This window comes from Dreissena polymorpha, chromosome 8, assembly GCF_020536995.1.
Source record: "Dreissena polymorpha isolate Duluth1 chromosome 8, UMN_Dpol_1.0, whole genome shotgun sequence".
Classification (NCBI taxonomy): Eukaryota; Metazoa; Mollusca; class Bivalvia; order Myida; family Dreissenidae; genus Dreissena; species Dreissena polymorpha.
In genome coordinates, this window is record NC_068362.1 from 96,147,966 (window position 1) to 96,172,574 (window position 24,609).

A 24,609-nucleotide genomic window follows, 5' to 3' on the forward strand; every position below is an offset into this window, starting at 1 on the left:
TACTACAGCCATAAAAGGAAAAATGCCCGGCCCCTTGGAAGCCATATTTTTCAAGCAAACATAATTATTTTCGAACTCATCCAAGATATCGTTGAGACCAATCTTTTGACCAAATTTCATGAAAATAGGACAATAAATGTGACCTCTAGAGTGTCAACAAGGTTTTACTATTGCCATATATAGACATATAAGGAAAAGTGCCCCGCCCCCTGGTGGCCATGTTTTTAAAACAACCAAAACCATTTTCGAACTCATCCAAGACATCATTGGGACAAATCTTCTGACCAAGTTTCATGATGATCGGAAAATAAATGTGACCTCTAAAGTGTTAACAAGGTTTTACTATAGCCTTATAAGGAAAATAGCCCCGCCCCTGTGGTGGCCATGTTTTTCAACCAATCGGCATCATTTTTGAACTCGTCCAAGATATTGTTGGGATGAATCTTTTGACAGAGTTTCATGAAGATCAGACTATAAATGTGGCCTCTAGAGTGTTAACAAGATTTAACTATAGCCTTAAATAGCCATATAAGGAAAAATGCCCCGCCCCATGGCGGCCATGTTAATGAAGCAAATGTAACCATTTTTGAACTCATCCAAGATATCATTGAGACAAATCTTCTGACCAAATTTCATCAAGAGTGGACAATAAATGTGGCCTCTAGAGTGTTAAAAAGGTTTTACTATAGCCATATCAGGAAAAATGCCCTGCCCCCTGGCGGCCATGTTTTTCAACCAACCGGCATCATTTTCGAACTCGTCCAAGATATTATTGGGATGAATATTCTGACCAAGTTTCATTAAGATTGGACAATAAATGTGGCCTCTAGAGTGTTAACAAGATTTTACTATAGCCATATATAGCCATTTAAGGAAAAATGCCCCGCCCCTTGGCAGCCATGTTTTTCAAGCAAAGGTTACCATTTCTGAACTCATCCAAGATATCATTGGGACAAATCTTCTGAGCAAGGTTCATGAAGATCGGAAAAAAAATGTGGCCTCTACAGTGTTAACAAGGTTTTAATATAGCCATATAAGGAAAAATGCCCCGCCCCCTGGCGGCCATGTTTTTCAACCAACCAACATCATTTTTGAACTCGTCCAAGATATCATTGGGATGAATCTTCTGACCAAGTTTCATGAGGATCGAACAATAAATGTGGCCTCTAGAGTGTTAACAAGATTTTGCTATAGCCATATATAGCCATATAAGGAAATATGCCCCGCCCCTTGGCATTCATGTTTTTCAAGCAAACATAACCATTTTCGAACTCATCCAAGATATCATTGAAACCAATCTTCTTACCAAATTTCATGAAGATTGGACAATAAATGTGGCGTCTAGAGAGTGAACAAGGCAAATGTTGACCTCGCACAACGGACAACGCACGACGGATAAAAGGCGATCACAAAAGCTCACAATGAGCACGTTGTGCTCAGGAGAGCTAAAAAGACACAGATTGAATGTGGTCTGAGACAGTAAAAAAAAATGTTTTGCTATAAACATATTCACATAACAAGTAACACCTAGATTGGGGCCACAGGGACATTTTTTTAATAAAAACTTTGAAGAGGACCACTATAATATGTTACAAACATAATATTGAGCTCCTAGCCCTTGCAGTTTCAGATAATAAGATTTAGTCTTTATAAATCATGTGACTCATGAGACGCGATAACTTTTCATCCCATGAGCATGATTTTAACAAACTTAAAAGAGGACAACTTTATTAAGCTTCACACCAAATATCAAACCACTTACCCTTGCTGTTTCAGAAAAAAAAAAAATCAAAATTTACGAACTAAGTCTTATTAAATAACTGGAGCCTTACGGTATGGCAAGTTTTGTCAGGGGCACAATTTGAACAAAATTAGCAGAGGACCACTGAAAACGTTATATTTCAAAATAATAAGCTTCAGGAACATGCAAAGTCAGAAATAAGTTTCAAAAGTGTTGATTATATAAATATAAGGAAAACAAGTAGTCTCTAGGGTGGGTCCAATTTTTTACAAAAGGGGTATGACAAACATGGGGAAAGACTGTCACAATTTACTGGCCAGACTGGCCTACGAGGATAAAAAATTAACCAGCCAGTTGGATATTTCACAAGCCTTAATTAGAAGACATGGTTGATCTAAGAAAGGGCAAAAATAGGGTGAAAAGCCTGATTTAAGAAAATACATTAAGCATGTTAGTTTCAGTTTGGGGAAAGTATTAACTCCTATAAGCATACATACTTGAATGTTTTTTAATGTTTTCAACTAAAACTAATTAATATACTAAATATGTATAATTTCCATTTCACATACATGCCATTACAGTAAACGGTGTAGAGTGGATAACATAATAAACTTAAAAGCAGAAGATGCACATGAATCTGAATCATGAGCCACTAACAAATAAATTAAATAATGTTTGTAGTTTTGCATTTTTGAACGAAAAATCTTGTTTAGTATATTTTTCTTCAGTCTCAGTAGACTGAAATTAATTTAGAACCATTTGTTCTGTGACATTATAAGAATGTGTTATTTTTATCTAAAATGTTTTCTCCATCATTAAATCGCTTTTCATTTATCCATACTATTTAAATGATGTCTGTCTTCATTCCATTATTATTCGTTTAGTTGCTGAGCATCGCTATTTCTTTTTTTTGGCCCCCATCTTGGAATCAGGTTTTTGACTTGCTCTGTTAACATTTTTGGAAATCATGCTCCACTGTGCTACTGATGGTTGTTAGGAATTTGACAATATTGAACTATTTATTTCCAAAACTTTCATTTAATGGCAACCACAAAATAATGTTGTTGTGAAAACTGCAAGATGGTTATAATCTTTGGAAGCAAAAATCACAAAAAAGTCCGACAATCTTGCATTTAACTGTCTACTCTTTAGCCATGTCTTATATGATGTGAACAAATTGAGTAGAGGGCCACCAAATTAATAATGGTAATATCAAGGATATTAGAGGTACACAGAGCTACTGGAAAGGTGAGTGTGGAGCAGACCATTAGAGCATCATGGGGCAAGGAATGGGATGGCAGCCAATAAGGAGTAAGGCGCAGAGCCCTCATATTTTGCTTTAACCCTTCCCCTCTCAGAAGCAAAGTGAAAATGGCTATGTGCAAACATCATAAAACTAGAACAGCCTGTGAGTAACTTGCAGTCTGTTCAGGTTTTATGCTGTTTGCTGCTCATCATTATGTAAGGTTTGGAAATGAAACCTCAAAAACTTGAATCTAGTTAAAAAGGTCTTTATTAAAATTTAATTTTGAAAGGGACTACAAATGCATCAAAATATGTATCTAAGTGGTAAAGGGTTAAATCTTCTCAAATTGTAAATTAAATCTACTTTTAAAACAACACTCACAACTCTTGCTTTCCTTTCCTCTCTTGTTTCCTCGTCTTCACTATCACTGTAGTTGTACTGGAGGGACAGTAGTTTGCGGGGCTTTTTCGTTGAGGCCCCTCCCTCCTCCACATGCCCCACCCCTGGGGATGTGACAGGCGGGGTGGCTTTCACAGGGCTGGGTTCAGGGGTGGGAACTGCATCACTAGTGGGTGTGAGGACTGGAACTTCTGCAGACGTCTCTCGCTCGCTATACTTATTTGCCTGCTTGTCTTTGGCCTCTGTTGAAATATGGATGTTTTTGTTATGAATACCAGCAAGTTCAATAACTGTTTGTTGTGACGGGTTGTTGTTTTCTGCAGGTGTCTAACTTTATGAAAGCAAGACATGTGTCTGTAAGGCACAGATGCCCCATGGATGGCCACATTAGACTTTTGACCTAAAAGAACTGAGACAGCCGATACATGCAACACTCACTTTCCCCATGGTAGTGAGTGGTGTTTTGTTATCTGAAAGTTGAATGATTAAAGCTATATTTGACCTTTGACCTCTAACTCTCACCTTGACCTCTAAGGTAAAGAGACAGGTTTTACACATACAATTGTTTCAACTCCTGATAGTCATTTGTGGTAAGTGACCTTAAAATAGCATGATGGATGACAAATATACAGATCACACAGGCTGATTATGATTATGGCCAAGAAGACGTTTGAACTCTTAGTGTGACCTTCAACTTTAGGATAGGGACTAAAGTGAAGTTAAAGTGTAACAAGCTACACATCAGCTTATGATTGTGGGCATTTGTGCTGAACTATTTTCAAATCCATCAGTGTATGGCAAAATGATGGCTGTGACAGGAATTTTCAATCTGTGTACGGCCAAATTTGACATCTAGTCTCTAAGTGGGTCCTCGACCTTAAAGATAGGGAGCTGTTTTATACAGGTCACATGCCATCTTATGATTGTTACACCCAATCTGAAAATATTGACATGTTTACCAAGTTATTTCAAACTCCATCTATTCATGGCAAAGTCATGGCTGAGACAGAAATCTTCCAGAAATGTACAGATGTACAGGTAGGCAGACATTTGACGCAACTGCTATATGCCACCTTCTTTGATTGGCAAAATAAAAATTATGGCATCAGAATCTTAAATCAAGTTTGTATACAAACACATGTTATATATATTCAACATACATGATTTTTTACAAAGTATGGAAATAAAACCTATATTTGCTTGTTCAGGTATTTTGTGCAAAAGAAAATAGTCATATAACAGCAGGCATACACTTGTCCTCCACAACCACCCTTGTTGGAAGCAGATGTAAAGGGGTGGGTGGAGAATGGCAATAGAAACTATTTCATGAACAACCTTCACCCCCGTTATGTAGACCAGCCTAGCTAGTCAGATCAAACACATTTACAATTCCCTTGCTAGGTATTTATCATATCAATTTGTCTGGTACCCAAAATTTTACCTGAAGCCTGGAACCAAGTTTAGTACCTGAGGCCTGTTGAGCCTTCTGCCTCTGCAGCTGCAGTAGCCTGTGCTGCAGCTCCTCCAGGTCGCTGTCCCCTTCACTGGCCTCACTGTCCTCGAAGTGTGAGAGGTCACTGGTGTGTACCGAGCTCACGTCGCTAGAGTCCACAGACTCGTCCAGCTCTACTTCCTGTATGTCCTCGTTCCAGGCAAACTTGTAAGGGCGCTTGATGGACTCTTCAGTCTGGAGAGGATAAAGCTAGGTGTTAACTTATGAGCCATTTTCTGGGAAAACTGCATTTAAAGTATATGCAATAAGTGTCATCCTTGATTAGCCTGTGCAGTAAACACAGGCTAATTAGCGATGAACCTTTCTGCTTTAAGGGTTTTCATCGTTAAAAAAAACCTCTCTTCTTAGTTAAAATCAAGTTAAAGCTAGTGTAGACTACACCGGCTAATCTAACACCACACTTAAGACATCCATATTAAAGCCAACTGTCTAAGAAAAAAGCTAATATGAGCATCAAATAAAAGGATTTTGGTCACAATATTATGGTGTGTTACTAATTATTAACAGAAAATACAATTACTTATTTGTAAAAATGTAAGTGGTTCACACATGTCAAAATAAAACAAGAGCACCGCATAACGGGTGCCACGCTCTGCTGCGAAAGCTTGTCAGTTTTTTTTTCTTTTTAGAGGTCACAGTGACCTTGACCTTTGACCTAGTGACCCAAAATGGGTGTGGCGTGTAGAACTCATGAAGGTGCATCTGCATATGAAGTTTCAAAGTTGTAGGTGGAAGCACTTTGATTTTAGAGCCTATGTTAATGTTTGATATTAGAAGTCACAGTGACCTTGACCTTTGACCTAGTGACTCAAAAATGGGTGTGGCTTGTAGAACTCATCAAGGTGCATCTACATATAAAGTTTCAAAGTTGTTGGTGGAAGAACTTTGATTTTAGAGCCCATGTTCAGGTTTTAGCACGACGCCTACAGCGGACGGCGGACGAGCTGGCTATGACAATAGCTTGGGTTTACTCCGAAAACAGCCTCGCTAAAAAACAACCAGCTAAACAATTTTAAAGAATACTCTCTATGAGACCAACAGTATTCATTAAACAGTTATTGTAGGCGCTTGCGGTTTTGGGGCAGACATGATTATACTAATTAGCCTTGTTCTTTTAAATAGGGTCTTAATGCATATTAGATAAGTGTCATCACAGATTAGCCTGTGCAGTCCACAAAGGCTAATCAGGGACAACACTTTACGCTATTATGGAAATTTTTGTTTAAAAAAAGTCTTTTCTAAAAGAAAATCCAGATAAGGTGGAAAGTGCAAAGCCTGACTAATCTGGGGTGACACTTTATGCATATGCATTAAGCCCAGTTTTCTCAGAACGATGCTAAAACCAATGTCTGCATGGCTGACCTGGTCTGATATTTTGGCCATCTCCTCATGGAATGCCTTCTGTATCTGCTCATTAACAGCTTTCTCTGCCTCCTCAGTCTCTGCGTCAGGCATCGGAATGTCCTCAACAGGGAACTCCCCCTCAGCTACGTACTCATCAACCACCTACATACAGTCACACACAGGGTTGTATGGGGGTAAGAATAGTGTATCCACCATGTACACACAGGGTTGTATGTGGGTAAGAATAGTGTACCCACCATGTTTACACAGGATTGCATGTGGGTAAAAATAGTGTACCCACCATGTTTACACAGGATTGTATGTGGGTAAGAATAGTGTATCCACCACGTACACACAGGATTGTATTGGGGTAAGAATAGTGTACCCACCATGTACACACAGGGTTGTATGGGGGAAGAATAGTGCACCCACCATGTTCACACAGGGTTGTATGATGGTAAGAATAATGCATCCACCATGTACACACAGGGTTGTATGGAGGTAAGAATAGTGTATCCACCATGTACACACAGGGTTGTATGGGGGTTAAGAATAGTGTATCCACCATGTAAACACAGGGTTGTATGGAGGTAAGAATAGTATATCCACCACCTACACACATTGTTGTATGGAGGTAAATATAGTGTATCCACCACATACACACATGGTTGTATGGGGGTTAAGAATAGTGTATCCACCACGCGCAAAAATGGTTGTATGGGTAAGAATAGTGTATCCACCACATACACACATGGTTGTATGGGTAAGAATAGTGTATCCACCACATACACACATGGTTGTATGGGTAAGAAAAGTGTATCCACCACATACATACATAGTTGTATGGGTAAGAATTGTGTATCCACCACGTACACACATGGTTGTATGGAGGTAAAAATAGTGTATCCACCACGTACACACATGGTTGCATGGGGGTTAAGAATAGTGTATCCACCATGTGCAAACATGGTTGTATGGGTAAAAATAGTGTATCCACCATGTACACACATGGTTGTATGGGTAAGAAAAGTGTATTCACCATGTACACACAGGATTGTATGGGTAAGAATAGTGTATCCACCACGTACACACATGGTTGTATGGGGGTTAAGAATAGTGTATTTACCATGTACACACAGGGTTGTATGGGGTTAAGAAAAGTGTATCCAACACATACACACATGGTTGTATGGGGGTAGGAATAGTGTATACACCATGTACACACAGGGTTGTATGGGGGTTAGACAAGTGTATCCACCACATACACACATGACTGAATGGGTAAGAATAGTCTATCCACCATGTACACACAGGGATGTATGGGGGTAAGAATAGTCTATCCACCATGTACACACAGGGTTGTATGGGGGTAAGAAAAGTGTATCGACCATGTACACACAGGGTTGTATGGGGGTAGGAATAGTGTATCCACTACATATACACATTGTTATATGGGGGTAAAAATAGTGTATCCACCACGTACACACAGGGTTGTATGGGGGTAAGAAAAGTGTATCCACCACGTACACACATGGTTGTATGGGTAAGAATAGTGTATCCACCACATACACACATGGTTGCATGGGTGAGAAAGGTGTATCCACCACATACACACATGGTTGTATGGGTAAGAATAGTGTATCCACCACGTACATACATGGTTGAATGGGTAAGAAAAGTGTATCCACCACGTACACACATGGTTGTATGGGTAAGAATAGTGTAACCACCATGTACACACATGGTTGTATGGGGGTTAAGAATAGTGTATCCACCATGTACACACAGGATTGTATGGGGTTAAGAATAGTGTATCCACCACGTACACACATGGTTGTATGGGGGTAGGAATAGTGTATCCACCACATACACACAGGATTGTATGGGGGTATGAATAGTGTATCCACCACATACACACAGGGTTGTATGGGGGTAACAATAGTGTATCCACCACATACACACATGGTTGTATGGGGGTAGGAATAGTGTATCCACCACATACACACAGGATTAAATGGGGGTAGGAATAGTGTATCCACCGCATACACACAGGGTTGTATGGGGGTAACAATAGTGTATCCACCACTTACACACATGGTTGTATGGGGGTAAGAATAGTGTATCCACCATGTACACACATGGTTGTATGGGGGTAAAAATAGTGTATCCACCACGTACAAACAGGGTTGTATGGGGGTAAGAATAGTGTATCCACCACATACACACATGGTTATATGGGGGTAAGAAAAGTGTATCCACCACGTACACACAGGGTTGTATGAGGGTAAGAATAGTGTATCTACCACGTACACACAGGGTTGTATGGGGGTAACAATAGTGTATCCACCACATACACACATGGTTGTATGGGGGTAAGAATAGTGTATCCACCATGTACACACATGGTTGTATGGAGGTAAAAATAGTGTATCCACCACGTACACACATGGTTGCATGGGGTTAAGAATAGTGTATCCACCACATGCAAACATGGTTGTATGGGTAAAAATAGTGTATTCACCACGAACACACATGGTTGTAAGGGTAAGAAAAGTGTATCCACCATGTATACACAGGATTGTATGGGTAAGAATTGTGTATCCACCACGTACACACATGGTTGTATGGGGTTTAAGAATAGTGTATCCACCATGTACACACAGGGTTGTATGGGTAAAATAGTGTATCTACTATGTACACACAGGGTTGTATAGGGTTAAGAATAGTGTATCCAACATATACACACATGGTTGTATGGGGGTAGGAATAGTGTATCCACCATGTACACACAGGGTTGTATGGGGGTTAGACAAGTGTATCCACCACATACACACATGGTTGTATTGGTAAGAATAGTCTATCCACCATGTACACACAGGGTTGTATGGGGGTTAAGAATAGTCTATCCACCACATACACACAGGGTTGTATGGGGGTAAGAAAAGTGTATCCACCATGTACACACAGGGTTGTATGGGGGTAGGAATAGTGTATCCACTACATATACACATTGTTATATGGGGGTAAAAATAGTGTATCCACCACGTACACACAGGGTTGTATGGGGGTTAAGAATAGTCTATCCACCACATACACACAGGGTTGTATGGGGGTAAGAAAAGTGTATCCACCATGTACACACAGGGTTGTATGGGGGTAGGAATGGTGTATCCACTACATATACACATGGTTATATGGGGGTAAAAATAGTGTATCCACCACGTTCACACAGGGTTGTACAAATCGTACAAAAATTCAAATTTGAATATTTTTTTTCAAGTGTTTTACAATTATTATACTTTAATAGTTTTTCATTTACATTTGACAAAGTAATTTACTTTAATTTATATGATTTAGTTATTATAATTTGAATTATTACAAAGAGTAATATGAAATTAGTTGTCCTCAAATTAAAGGACTTTTCGGGCAAAAAAATACCATATCCTGAAATTGCCTTTTTCTTTTGATGGCCAGAAAAATGTGTGCAGGAATAGTTCTAAATTGTGTCCAAATATAATATTTTAAATGGTTAATACAAAAACATTTACGCAAAAAGAAAGTTTCGAAGACTTAATTACTAGCTACCAGAACAGGGAACATAATATAAGCATGGATTAAAAGGCTTAACAAATATGATACCTTTTAAGGATAAGGATAAGATTTTACAAACAATTTCTATAATGTGACCACTGGACCTCACCTTCATATCCTCCAAATCAAGCTCCTTCTCATGACTGGAGAGGTTCCCATCACTGCTCCTCTCATCCCTGCTGTCATCATAAGGGGCTGGGGGGCGACTGCGGGATCGAGGGGAACCGTCCGACGATATGAAAACACCTGGCGGGGGAGGCTCACCTGCAGAAGGGGTGGGCAAACCTGGAAACAAAATTTTTTATAAATAAATCAATATATAAAATTTTGCATGTGAACAGAAATTGGCAAAGTTTTGATATCTCACTGCTACCACTGGCACAATTTTGACAAGTTGTTGCTGGTAATGACAAGCTTAATGCAATTAAATGTTAAGATAGAAACAATTCGGACATCAGCAGCTCCTTAGGCTGACAAAATGCTCAAAATGCTTAAGTCCCCAAGCATGCAATATTTTCCAGTGCTCCAGCTAGGATTTGAAAAGGGCAGGGGCTTTTTTTGTCAAAAGGGCACTTTCGACGCGCAGTAGTTTGTCAAAAGGGCATTTTCGAACGCGCGGTCGTTTCTGGAATGCTTCCTGTTGCCTGTTAATTTAATACTTGTTAGAAAATATTGTTCCCATTATTATTAAACCATTATTAAACAATTCAAATATAATGTATACAATGAGGAATAAATTAAATACAATGTAATAAGAGATTTATTAATTATCATATGTAAAAAAAAATTATATTCTTTTTTAAAGTGCAGTGGGGGCCCTAGGAAGGGCAGGGCGGAGGTTCAGAAGGGCAGGGCGGGGCGCCCTTCAATTTAGGCCTAGCTGGAGCACTGATTTCCATAATGTGTTATCTTTTTATTATCAATTACTAAGTATTATATAGAAAGAAATATGTATTTGCATGATGAATTATGAATCTAACAATCTGTATAAAGCCCAAACTTTTATTGTCAATTTTTTTTCGTGTGACCTTGACATGTGAGTTAGGGACCTAGGTCTTAGAAAATCATCTCCACATGTGAATAATTAAAGGAAACTAACAATATTAATGCACTAATTGACATACTCAACCATTGTTCCAGCAAACAGGCTAAACAAAACAGATGATATTTCACAACAAGAGATGCACGGTGTATATGCATATCAGTGGCCTCTCTGTCAAAATGCTGCCTCTCTGTTCATTCTCGGCTGCCTCTCTGTTATATACAAGAAAACGGATGATCAACATTCACAAAACAGGTAAGAAAATATAAAATAAAAACCCGTAAACACATTTGTGCATAAAAAGAGAAGATCCATGAGTTCAAGCATATATCCAGCTAAATGTTCACAGTATTCTGCAAGTCCAAACACTTATCACAACCTCTATCGAAGATAGAATGATGACGAGTTTGGTGGAACAATCGTGCATGCATGCCACTTTGATGACTTTTAAACATAGCTTTTCCCTAATACACATGTATGTCAAATATCTAGTGTCAATGATATCATCTTTATGATCAAATCCTTACGTTCAATGTACGCTATATAGTAATTTTCAGAAATTTTACTTAAAAAATGCCTACTTTCGCTTTCGTTGTGGCACGGGAAGCCTCCCGATCGGCTCACTTTTTTGGCACGGGTAGCCTATCAAGTGGTCGATTGACACTGGCATGGGAACATTCGCCACTTTATATATTTGGCATGCATGTGTATCTCATGGAACTGCACATTTGAAGAGGTCAATCACAGTCACGGTAGTGGCTTTTAATTATTTGCTACTAAAAATAGAGATTTGTTAGAGACAATTATTTTCAAGGGAAGTAATTTATATAACTATAAATCTCATATTATATATTTCCTTACCAAGAATTGAAGTTCATTTCACAGTTACTGTACAGATTTATTATTTTGATTATTTATAACTCAAATGATTGATTTGTAAAAGTTTTTTTGTTAAATGATATAATTATAATTTCTTTGATGTTTGTTACATACCTCTGGACTTATGTCCATAGATATATGAAAAAGAAAAAAAAACTCTGGCTATGATCTCTTTTAAACCACAGGCCTTGGTTGTCAGTGATGTCTGACATGGTCATAATTAACTATTAACAGGGCCCCCCCCCCGGTTGGATTGGACAAAATTCAAGGGAAGTAATAAGCTTTAAAGGGAGATGATTTCTTTACCTGCCAAATGATAAATAGCAACTTTATTTCAAAGCGGTGCAATAGGGGGCATTGTGTTTCTGACGAACACATCTCTTGATATAATTATCATTTCTTACCAATTCAAATCGACACGCGACAATCTACTTGGCACTATCCGGATGCCGTATTTAACAAGTGTTAAAATTATTGATAGTAAAAATTTAAAATGTCAGAATTTTGTACGTAAATATCACTTTTAACGTAATTATTTGGACTAACGCTATCGGCTACATGTTTGTGGTATCTTTATGTAAATGTATAAATCCGTCAGTAATGAAAATCGCGTTGATAAATTGCTGAAATAATGAACACATATTGGTGCCACGTGTTTACAGTACGTAATGCAAAAACCAAAGATTCGTTAAAATGCCACGAGTTCATGAATTTTCTCGTGCAAGTCAAGTAACTTTTCGCCGGCTTGCCTCAGATTTTCAAAAGGGCCCATTTTAAAACGTCCTTTTAAAACGGCTTTTTAAAAGAGGATGAACCAGTCAACAAGTATCATGACATCCCTGTCCATTGACTCAGACTAGTTGCTTCCTGGTTCACTGAGCCCTGGTATCAACGTTTATTCATTTGATATCAATGTTATCTTTCAATTTTCGCCAATAGCTATGCTCAATATTGAATAATTATCTCCCTTTTTAAAGCTTATTACTTCCCTTAAATTTGTATTTTTTACCGTAGACCGTAAAGGATGACCTTGACCTTTTACCACAATGTGTTTGTCAGAAACACAATGCCGCCTACTGCGCCACTTTGATCTATTTAACAAAAAGATATATGTGGGCAGGTCAGATAACTATGTCCATTTAAAGCTTATTACTTCCCTTGACTTTGTTTTTTCGACCCTAGACCTTGAAGGATGATGTTCATCTTTAAATTTTACCACTCAAAATGTGCAGCTCCATGAGATACACATGCATGCCAAATATCAAGGTGCTATCTTCAATATTTAAAAAGTTATGGCCAATGTTAAGGTTTTAGCACGACGCCTACGGCGGACGACAAGCTGGATATCACAATAGCTCCGGTTTTCTCCGAAAACAGCCTCGCTAAAAAATGAAATGGAGAGGGTTCCCATGCCAGTGTCAATGGACGACTAGATAGGCTACCCGTGCAAGAAAAGTGAGCCGATCGAGAGGCTTCCTGTGCCACAACAAAAGCGAAAGTAGGCATTTTTTAAGTAAAATTAATGAAAATTACTATATAGCGTACATTTAACGTAATGATTTGATCATAAAGATGCTATCAATGACACTAGATATTTGACATATTAGGGAAAAGCTATGATAAAGAGTCATCAAAGTGGCATGTATGCACGATTGTTCCACCAACCTCGTCATCATTCCATCTTCGATAAAGGTTGTGATATGTGTTTGGACCTGCGGAATACTGTGAACATCTAGCTGGATATATGCTTCAACTCATGGACCTCCTCTTTTTATGCACAAATGTGTTTACAGGTTTCAATTTTATATTTTCTTACCTGTTTTGTGAATGAATATCATCCATTTTCTTATATATAACAGAGAGGCAGCCGAGAATGAACAGAGAGGCAGCATTTTGACAGAGAGGCCACCGATATGCATCTACACAGTGAGCTGTGTTTGTCAGAAACACAATGCCCCTTTTTCGCCGCTTTGAAATAAAATTTCAATACATCATTTGACAGGTTTAGAAATTATCTCCGTTTTAAAGCTTATTACTTCCCTTGGATTGTATTTTTTTACTTTACAAAATGTGCAGCTTCATGAGATACACATGCACGCTAAATATCAAGTTGCTATCTTCAATATTGCAAAAGTTATGGCCATTGTTAAAGTTTTCAGACGGACAGACTGACGGACAGTTCAACAGTTATATGCCATCCTACCGGGGGCATAAAAATTACTGGTCATGTTGAGTAAACAATCTCTATAACACATGTACAAAGTTGACAACTATTGCCTAGTAAATAGTACACAGCTTTTTTAAACAAATGTTTTACTAACTTAGAATTATAAGCCAGTAAATGAAGAACTTCTGTAAAGTCATTCAAATGTGTGGGTTATAAATTTCTCCTCCTTAGGACTGCAGTCTAAAATCTTTTTCCAGACGAAAGTCACCTGTATATATTTAATGTCAAATATTTGCTGTGGTCATAAATCTGCCTATTTGTGGGAGGAAAAAAGTGTGACTTCGCAGTATTAACCGACATGGGATTTTACTTTATGATATTGCAATAGTGGACAAACTCAAGTAGTTTTGTTAACATTGGAAATGGCTTCCCAAAAACAAATCATTACCTACCCAGGGATATAGATAACAGGCGTATTTGCGTTATTACGCAATTAAAATAACTAAAAACGTAATTAATTTCAAAATAAAGCGTACAAAAACGCAAATACAAATTTAATAACATAATTCCCGTAAAAAACCTTGTGTCACAAAACGCAATTCTTACGAAAACCGGGCGTATGTTTTAGACTGGTTATTTTCCGTACAAAAATGTACCGGATAGTTTATATGCCGTCCTATGAAAAAAAGAAGGCAGTCTTTCCAGCGGTTATCAATCTTTGGGGTATTATTGTAATTATTTGTAGACCTGTCCGATTTCTACTTTCATTTTCAAGGTATTCAATTCAAAATGACCTGAAAACGGGGTGCATCGTTTGAACAGCCATAACTTCATCAATTGTGCAGCGATTTTCACAAACTCGGTATATTGAACGCAAAAAATGAATGAACTTTGATAAGAAATTCAGTAATTGTTTGTTGTTGTGTACAGTTACCTTTTTGAATTCCATTTGTATAAATAATATTGTAACCTTAGTAGATTTTTATTATATTATATATGTCATTCCCTTAATTACCCAATTGAGTTAAAAAACCGCGGTTGAAAAACACAATTAAGCTCAAAAGTAGGGGGTGAAATTTTTCGCTAAAACTCTATTGAATTTTCAAAAACCCTATTGTTGTAAAAAACAGGGGGTGAATTACCCAATATACCCCAAAAGTTATCTATAGCCCTGCCTACCTAACAAAGCATTCAGTCCTTTACTAGGCGACTGCTTGGAGTTACTCAAGGCCTGTGCAATGATGGCGGCAGTGGTGGGTGGAATCATGTGCATGATCCCTGCAGCTGCCGGAGGGGGAACCGTGATACCGGTCCCTGGTGGTGGAATGGAGAACCCTTGGAAGGGGTTACCAATCTGTCCTTGGACAAACATGGGCGGGAATCCTGCACTGATCGATGCATTCCAGCCCTTAATGCAAATAAGCAAAATTGATGAAGAACATTGCTTACAAAAATAGGGGCATTAACATAAAAAGGCTAATAGAGCATAATTTATCTTAAGCATATAGGAAAACTTTATAATTCATACATAATTTTAGGTGATTTACTGAATAAAATCTTAATAATGAATAAAAACATTTTTTAACCTACATAAAGCCAAGCAAGTGAAAGTCTCATACAAGTGTGTATTAATTCTTTATAACCAGAAAGCAAAGCATATCAGACAGAAAGAACAAATATCAAAATGACGTCTGGAATACCTGTGGAAGGAAAGGGAAGTTCTGTTGGCTGATGCCCTGGAATTGGAGGCCACCAGAGTACTGGGCGCCGGTCTGGGAAGGCCCGGGTCCCAGGATGCTGCCTGGATTGAACTGGCCTAAGGAGAGGCTGGTCGGGGGCATGAACTGACCCATCAAGGCTGGAGAGCTGGTGCTGGGGAACATGTTGCCTGCTGGAGAATGCAATGTTATGTGACATATCTGCCATCCTCCTTAAATGGTGATTCAAATTAAGGATGGTGTAATTATATGGGTCTTTTTGTTGTCAATAAGCGTATATTGGTCATACCACAGGGGGCAGTATCTCTATTCACTCTTTTCTTGGCTGAGCTGATCCAGTGGACTGATGTTCTTGAATAAGAGGCATGGAAAGTATGAACTAATTTTATTACCAATTTATGATCAATCTCCACACAAGTTATGTTTCCAGGGTGCATAATCACAAACCCATGCTTAGACTCAATAATAAAGGATAATTTTAGACTCAATAAAATACCTTAGAGTTTGCATATATTGTGGCTAAAGATGGCGCATTATCATTTACATATTGTTCATAACGAGAAATAACATAATTCAAGGTGTTAAATGCCATGGACAACTTGATTTTCAAGTAATTTTAGTACATTTTTTGCAAAAATAAGTTGATGAATATGGGCCTGGGCTGGGAATCGAACCTGTGAGCTGCAGAATTGTAGTCTGACGCTCTTCCAAGCTAGCAGACATGGGTTAAATGCTGAAGGCAATACTTCCAAGCTAGCAGACTTGGGTTAAGTGCTCAAGGCAATACTTCCAAGCTAGCAGACATGGGTTAAATGCCCAAGCAAATACTTATAAGCTAGCAAACATGGGTAAAATGCTCAAGGTAGTGTTTTATCCAGGCCGTTTTAGCGTGGCGCGGCGCCACGCCGCTTTTTTGAAGCGCCTCGCTGCCCCTTTCAAAGCAAATCAGCGCCACGCTGCCCTTTTCAAAGGCCGCCGCCCTGTTTTCCGCCGTGCGCGACCTTATTGTTACATCTTAATTGCCTCTTAACCAAGCTTCTAAGCCAACTATTATCAGCGAAGATTCGCGCGGTTGTGAATACGTCATGCGTGAATAACCATGTGTCAATATCAATCGATAATTTCTGTGGCTTTGTAACACTAATCGGTCCGGATACAATCGTGCACAGTTACTTAGGACACTTGATGAAAACCTCGATGTTATTCACGTGGAAATTGTGCATTTCATGCATAATTCAGTTATATCAAAACATTTATTTTTACGCGTAATTAAATTTAAAAAAAACACCAGTTGTATCTGTAAAATATTGATTTGATTTCAATTTAATGCAAATAAAATAAAATTAATTTACAGGGCTTGCACTAAGCGGCGTACGGCCGTATATTACGCCCGATAATTGTTTCCATACGCCGATTACAAAACCCCATGACGTCCACTGTACTTCCTGAAAATTGGCCATACGCCGAAAATAGCAACCCGTGACATATTAAAGCTGTCGATTAAAATAACGCTCCGCCTCCTATCCAATACATTTGGCGCAGGCTCATATTAAAGCTGGTGATTAAAATAACGCTCCGCCTCCTATCCAATACAATTGGCGCAGGCTCACAGTAGATGTGTGTTGATGAATTGTAGCAGACGACAATCTTAACACGTTTGCTGTTCACGGTTAGGCAGACCGCGCTTAATTGGAGCACGTGCTTGTTTATTGTCACGATGTTTTGATTACAATAACGTGTGAATGTCGGCAAAGAAGTTGATACCCCGTCTTGGACCCTGTTTGGACAAAAGTTGTTAATTGTTGTAACAGTAGTAGGCCTGCACCATTGGTTCAATTAAAAACATTATGACCCGTTTGTAACTTGTCAAAATATGTTAATTGGCAAACACAGATATGAATTTTACAAAAATATTTAACTGGTACCACTTATCATTCGTGTTTAGAATGTCGCAACGTACGCTGTCCGATTTTGGCATTCCACTTTCGACGAAACGTAAATTAGAAATTGATGCAAATTGCTTTGTAAGCAAAACAAGTTTATATCGGAGACCAATTAACGTGTATTGAATTAATTGACAATGAACAAAAGACAGTACGGCGCCGTTCCTAGTTACACTTTGTGCGAAATAAAATGTACACAATACAACACGTGGTCATGAAAACAATGTCATTACGCAGAACTTTCTGACTATTCAACAAAGTGTTAGTGTTTGTGAATCTCCAGTTAAGATGCATATAAAGGACTTGTTTGTGCAATGTATGTAACGTTTTAAATATAAATAATTGTTTAGTTTAAATAATTGTTTAAGAGGGTAACTCATTTAACAGTATTCTAAGACTTCTTTGAAAAGCTATAGTTTGTATAAGATATATATCCTATGGTGTTTAATCTTGTTTTTTGTTACTACATGAAAATATAAAAACACATAATAAAATATACATTCTGGATTTTGTTGGTTTAATTATTCAACAATAAATCTCAAAACTATACATACAATGTTTGTGTGTAACAAAGCTTGTTATTAAGTCACTATACAGATATATTTGTGCCCTTTTTATGGATGTCGCGCGCTAAAGTGCCCTTTTTTGAAATTTTGCACCACGCCCTTTTTCCTTCCTGTATAAAACACTAGCTCAAGGCAATACTTCCAAGCTAGCAAACATGGGTTAAATGCTCAAGGCAATACTTCCAAGCTAGCAAACATGGGTTAAATTTTCAAGGCAATACTTCCAAGCTAGAAGACATGGGCTAAATGCTCAAGGCAATACTTCCAAGCTAGCAGACATGGGTTAAATGCTCAAGGCAATAAAGGGGCTAATCTGAAATATTTCCCAGGGTTAAATGCTCAGGGCAATAAAGGGGCTAATCTGAAATATTTCCCATCAATAAAGATACCCACACTTTCAAACACACAAACCCAGACATCACAACTATATTTTCTGAAAATTGTTAAATACCTGAACATTTTTTTTATTATGAGAGTGAGATAAGACTTCACAGGAAGTTCAATCTAAAATTCAATATTTTAAAAGAAGTTGAAAATTGAATACAACAATATTAATCTACCACCTTCCCTGTTGTAAAGCCTTACATATTCATTTCCTAAATTAATCAAAACAATATGAATGTTTCCAATCAAACGCGCCCTAAATATGAAAGAAGACAAAAATATGCTCCACAAATTTAAATAAATATTCATAACAACTAGCATAATGCCACCATTTTGTTTCTTACATGTTATGCCAGTATTTCAGTATACATGTAGATTACCGGTACTCACTGGGAGGGGGAGAGTTAAAGTTGATGTTCATGAGCTGCACAGGGGTGTCAGGAGACTTCATAAGCTTCTCATGCTGTTCTTGCTGCTTCCTCTTCAGCGCATTCTTGTGCTCAGTGAGGCTTATACCCAGCACGTCGCACGTCACCTCGTCCGTCTTCGGCTTGATTAACTGCATAATCTTGGGGTTGACGATTTGTTCTACAATACGCTCCACTCCTTTGTTTAGCATTCCAGTTCTGAGCGGAAATTAGAAATAAACGGGTGTAATATTAAAGAGACACAATGGAAAGACATCAATGTACCACAAAATATGTTAATTAGACATTTCACCAATGAGGGGCTATTGACTTATATCAGTATTAAAAAACACATTTAAAAACTGCTTATTAGTTTTGCTAATTTGTTGTGGTTGTTTTTTTCAATTTACCCGGTATATAAATACATTTTTTTTATTTCAAAATATAGAAAATTTCTATAAATTCATGCTGTTTTCTATTAGTTACTTTCAAAATTAAACCTTACTAATTGTGTTCCCATATTACTGCATCATGTTAAAAGTATACCCAAATGTGATTTTTAGGTGCATCTTTTCCCTTTTTGAAGGCTATGGCCCAGTCACCCCAACCCTATAAAACCCCATAGCTGTTTTCCTCATTATCTATATGTTGACTTAAACTAATATTCACTAACATGTACATATATCTGTATAGACCAGTAAATAACAACATTGAAATTACATGTATTCTGTCATCTCTGTCCAACTAATTCATTAAAAAAGCATTATTGAAAAACGTCCACATTACTTACTGGTTTATTTGTCTTCTGAGATTTTCTCTCAGCTGGTTTTTGTTTAGGTTTTGGCTCCATTTCTGCTGACTTAAAAATCTGTCCACATAGGACTCAACACGCTGTTGGAGGTTTTGGTAGGCTGGCTGAAAACCACATGTCACATTAAAAAGAGAGCCGTAAATCAGCATGCGTAGGAACAGGGGGGCAGTCTTGTGGTAATTTTTGGGGCTGATAGTTTTCTATATTAAAGTAAAAAACGTCGAACCAACACCCTCCCTGGAAATCAGGTTTTTATAAAAATCAAAATCACTTACAAGTATTTAATATATATTCTGCAAAAAAAAATACTGGCGGTACTTGACATCCAACAATTGTAAAACAATTATTATTCAAAGGGCCCTTATTTGTGAGGATCTTAAGGTTGGAATGAACAACAATCATAAGTTTACTATTGATAGTCATTTTACAAATGAATCCTTTTATATGTAAAACAAGAGCTGTCTCCATAGGATGACGTATGCCGCCGAAAAAAGCTTTGATAGTTATGTAAGACAGCTAAATAACAGAACACATTTTTAAAACTTAAATGCTGACCCTAAGATCAAGGTCAAGGTCAAAGGGGTCAAATTTGTGAGCGTATGGGAAGGCCATGTCCATATACACATGTATACCAATTATGAAGGTAACATCTGAAGCGACATAGAAGTTATAAGCATTTTTTTAAACCTAAACACAGATTTCGAAACCTAAGCGCGGACCCTAAGTTCAAGGTCAAGGTGAAAGGTGTCAAAATTTGTGTGCGTATGGAAAAGCCTTGCCCATATACACATGCATATCAAATACGAAGGTTACATCTGAAGCGACATTGAAGTTATGAGCATTTTTCGCCCTTCTTCGGGGCCATAATAAAAATTTGCAATTAGACATGTAAGCATTCCTTCAAGCATTATTGTATTAATCTACCCGTAGTTTGATCTGTATTTGTTCACACCTCCATGTGTTTGAAAAACATAAATATCGTGACAAAGACCCACCATGCTCAAAAACAATGGTAAGAGTTAAACGTTGGACAACCAGGAGCCAAAAATGGGGGCAAAAACTTCTTACAACAAATAAACACTTAATTGAACTTGACACAATGATTTATTTCTTACAACTTGTTTAAACTTCTCATAGCAGCTACTTAAAGGTGCAAATTTAACATTAACATTACATTGTATGAATAGGGTTCTTTTCTGCAATGCTGTTCATTTTGCTTCCTTACACCTGTTAAAAATACTGTCGATATTTCATAACTTGATAAATGTTTTTATTTTCGCAATATGGTCATCAAATTTACCGTGTCCTTAAACGAACTCCCATAAAGCAACACTTTACCATGTGATCTGTAGTTCACTATTTACTAGGACCAGTCTTCACGCTAAATATTTTAGCCAAATAGCCCTTCGGGCTAATACGATGGAATTTTGAATAGCCCGAAGACATGTTCAATAGCCCGAGGAGGTCAATTTAAATTTTATGACTTTTTTGGCCAGGAACACCAAAATAGTTATTAACAATCAGAAAATCTACTTCCATTAGTAAAAACAGATGCATGTGATTACAGTAATAAAGGGTATAATGTTTCCTTTTGAAATGCATTTTATACAAAATGCACCAGATAATTATGCTGTTTATTGTAACTTTATTATTACACATGTTCTCATTCAATGATTCCATTAATCAGTTTGACCGGTGTTTTGTTTTATTTTAAAGCGAATTATTATCATGTTTAAAAAATATCCGAAAAACTTCAAAAATACATCAGCCTATTAAAATAACAGATTATTATCGTATTATTACTAGGACAATCGCCGGTGAATTTCTGAATTGTCGGCATGTGACTTCAGAACAAAAGGCCACTGGGTGTGTTAATTGCCCAATCTACAAGTGACAATGTCTGCTTCTTTAATTTACTCCCGATGTTTTGATAAGCATGTGTCAACCGTGAAAAGTATTGTATATTCGTAAACAGATTATAAGTAGCAAAATAGGTCACGTAGCAGAACGAGATTACAGAATAAACGAAAGTACTACAATTATTAATAATACATTAAAAAAACTTATTCTAATGCGCAAAAATAATTGATTAAAACACATGGAAACCTACCTGTAATAAGTATCAATTTGTTTTAACCCAATGCGTACAATATCCCTTACAGACTCTTTAATTTTTATTGAAAAAATTACTTGTCCATTTTTCATGAATTATAAATACATTTTCGGAAAACGCTTCTCAAATTAAATACGCTTCTAGATTGGTCATTATTTTAAAACATTACGAAGTGCCCGATGCGCGAACATCCCGGAACGTGATCTACACATGTTCAGTTTGAATAACCTCATCTTGGTTGGGCGTCAATTGCATCATTACTTTAAATAGCAACATACCCGGATGCTTACACGACAGTTTAGAAAAATGGCGGCCGCATGCTTTAAAACGTCATTTTAGGCATTTAAATAGCAAATTTAAACGTGCTTCTTAAAAACGCGTATAAATCAGGTTATTGATATGACGCTCAAATATTTAATCGACCGATCGGGCTATTTTATTAGCATTTAGGATCGACCGACTGCCCAAGAATCGACTCGGGCTTATAGGCTAATTCGAAGACTGACTAGGACAGTCAGTATTTCTTAACCATTCTGAAACTGGAATGTTATTTATATCCATTGTTATTTGATTAAAAGTAATTTCTTTTCAATTTGTTTTTCACTGATTTGTCAATCATCAAAATTGGTGACAGTTGTTTGTTCTTCGATAATCTTCAGAATAACGCCATTTGCAGAAAAATCAGCAGAGGCATTAACAAAACATGTTCAAAGACTGATATTGATTAGAAGACGGTGAATTTCCGTGAAATGACAGCAATTGACGTAGCTGGTTACAAGTGGCTGCCAGTGTAATATGCAGAGAGGTTTCAAACATCACCAATCACCAATTTTTCTAAAAATTTACACAAATCCCAGAAATAATCCTTGGGAAAAAATGGATCACAGAAAAATCATGCCTCTGCTGTATATTCACTTAAATACTAGGAAACCTCTCCACTGAGGGCAATTAGATATTCAAAGTATTTCACTAACTAGCAAATAGCGAAATGTATACTGAACTTAAATTAAAAAACATAAGTTCTTTTTTATTAATGGTCTCATATCTGGACGCCAAAACACAAAAGCGGGGCTGTCCCACCGAGATCAAAACGTCTGACATGTATGTCTGACATAAAACTTTGACCAGTCAGACCAAATGTTAAGTTTCGGTAACTCTAGATTTATTATTCAAATTACAACATGTGAACAGTCAAATCTGAAAGGCTTTTTCCATACGTTGAGTTTATTATGTACGATTCAAATTAAAATACCATTTAATTCATTATATTTTAAAATACAATGATTTACCTAATACAGAAGCCTCTTGATGATCATAAATGATCGCGAAAACACATTACCTTTGTGTCGGCGTCAGCAACGAATTCCTTTCTGAACTGGTCAAAATATCCCTTGGATTTCAGTTCATATATTATTTTCTCGACCACTTCAGGGTCTGATTGTTTTTCTTTTGTTGACCCTGATGTCATTCTGGATTACATTTTTCGTATTTACAAACAAAATCTGTGCTTCCAAAACGCTGTAAGCTGACGGTTATACACTACTAAAGTTCGTGTGTGTACAAATACCGAAATCCCCGTAATTACCCAAACATCTTGGGCATTCATATTATCACCTTCAATCGGAGACGAATAAATTAACACCCCGCTAATACCATAACAGTATTAAAATCTTCAATCAGTTGTGTTGTAATTAAAACTGCGCTGAAAGTTTACCTGTGTATTCCGTTAATATTTCTATCATGAAATAAATGAAACACAAATTAAATGCCCCAAGTTATATATTTCGTTGTAAATTGTAATGGTAATCATACCTGGTTTTTTATCATTGCTTACGTTTGTTGTTATAATCATGATCTTGAATTGAGTCGCGTTCTGAGAAAACTGGGCATAATGCATGTGCGTAAAGTCTCGTCCCAAACTAGCCTGTGCAGTCCGCACAAGCTAATCAGGGACGACACTTTCCGCTTTTATGGTATTTTTAGTTTCAAAGAAGTCCCTTCTTACCGAAAATCTTGTTTAGGCAGAAAGTGTCGTCCATGACTGCACAGGCTAATCTGGGACGACACTTTACGCACAGGCAATATGCCCAGTTTTCTCAGAACACGACTCAATTATGTAACACCTTCTGTGCATATGTATATGTAACATTGTTGTATATATATTTTTTCAATTTTGATATTATAACTTTACTACCATCTTTGCACATGTATTTGTAACCTAGTTGTATATTTTGTTTATTTTTTTATTCTATCTTTTATTCTTACTTTACTTCCTTCTTTGCATATGTATATGTAACATAAATGTATATATATGTATATATATTTTTTCATTTTTTATTCTATGCACGGACTCTAGATTACAAGGATAAGAAACGGGACCGTTACGCCAAATATCTGGTTGTGTCTAAGTCACGTGACCGTGTCGTAACTATCGATCTTTTATCGAAGCGCCGAGGTTATAAATTTGATGTACCCACTCACGTATTTTGTTAAATTATAGTTTCATTTCTAGGCCGATTTTGACAAATTATATATCATTAGAAAGCTTACGTAACGTAGTTTTCAGATATATCAATATATATTAAGTTTTTCTTCTGATTTCGGCAGCCCGGCGAGTTATAACTTTAACTTTTGCAAATAACATACCGTTTTGGAGTTTTAGAATCTAGATTTACGGTTGACATGTTCGTACTTTATACCGATTTGTAGCGTTTATATTTGGAGTTCAGTTTTAAAAATAACATC

The 24,609-nt window shown here is 37.2% G+C and overlaps 1 protein-coding gene across 4 annotated transcripts in view; it reads right to left on the reverse strand.

The window, feature by feature from the left end:
- Positions 1-23,400, reverse strand: part of LOC127842707 (biorientation of chromosomes in cell division protein 1-like 1) — a 47,615-nt gene extending 24,215 nt beyond the window's left edge. For 3 of the 4 annotated variants that reach the window (XM_052372384.1, XM_052372382.1, XM_052372381.1), the window contains exons 1-9: positions 23,204-23,400; positions 19,731-19,855; positions 18,924-19,159; positions 15,623-15,813; positions 15,102-15,330; positions 9,944-10,119; positions 6,262-6,405; positions 4,854-5,073; positions 3,369-3,628 (exon numbers count right to left, since the gene is read on the reverse strand). In XM_052372384.1, the coding sequence (XP_052228344.1) occupies positions 3,369-3,628; positions 4,854-5,073; positions 6,262-6,405; positions 9,944-10,119; positions 15,102-15,330; positions 15,623-15,813; positions 18,924-19,159; positions 19,731-19,855; positions 23,204-23,332 (1,710 nt within the window). In that variant the 5' untranslated portion in view covers positions 23,333-23,400. The remainder of the gene's footprint in view (positions 1-3,368; positions 3,629-4,853; positions 5,074-6,261; positions 6,406-9,943; positions 10,120-15,101; positions 15,331-15,622; positions 15,814-18,923; positions 19,160-19,730; positions 19,856-23,203) is intronic. The other variant, XM_052372383.1, reaches the window with a different exon arrangement.
- Positions 23,401-24,609: the final 1,209 nt, after the last annotated feature.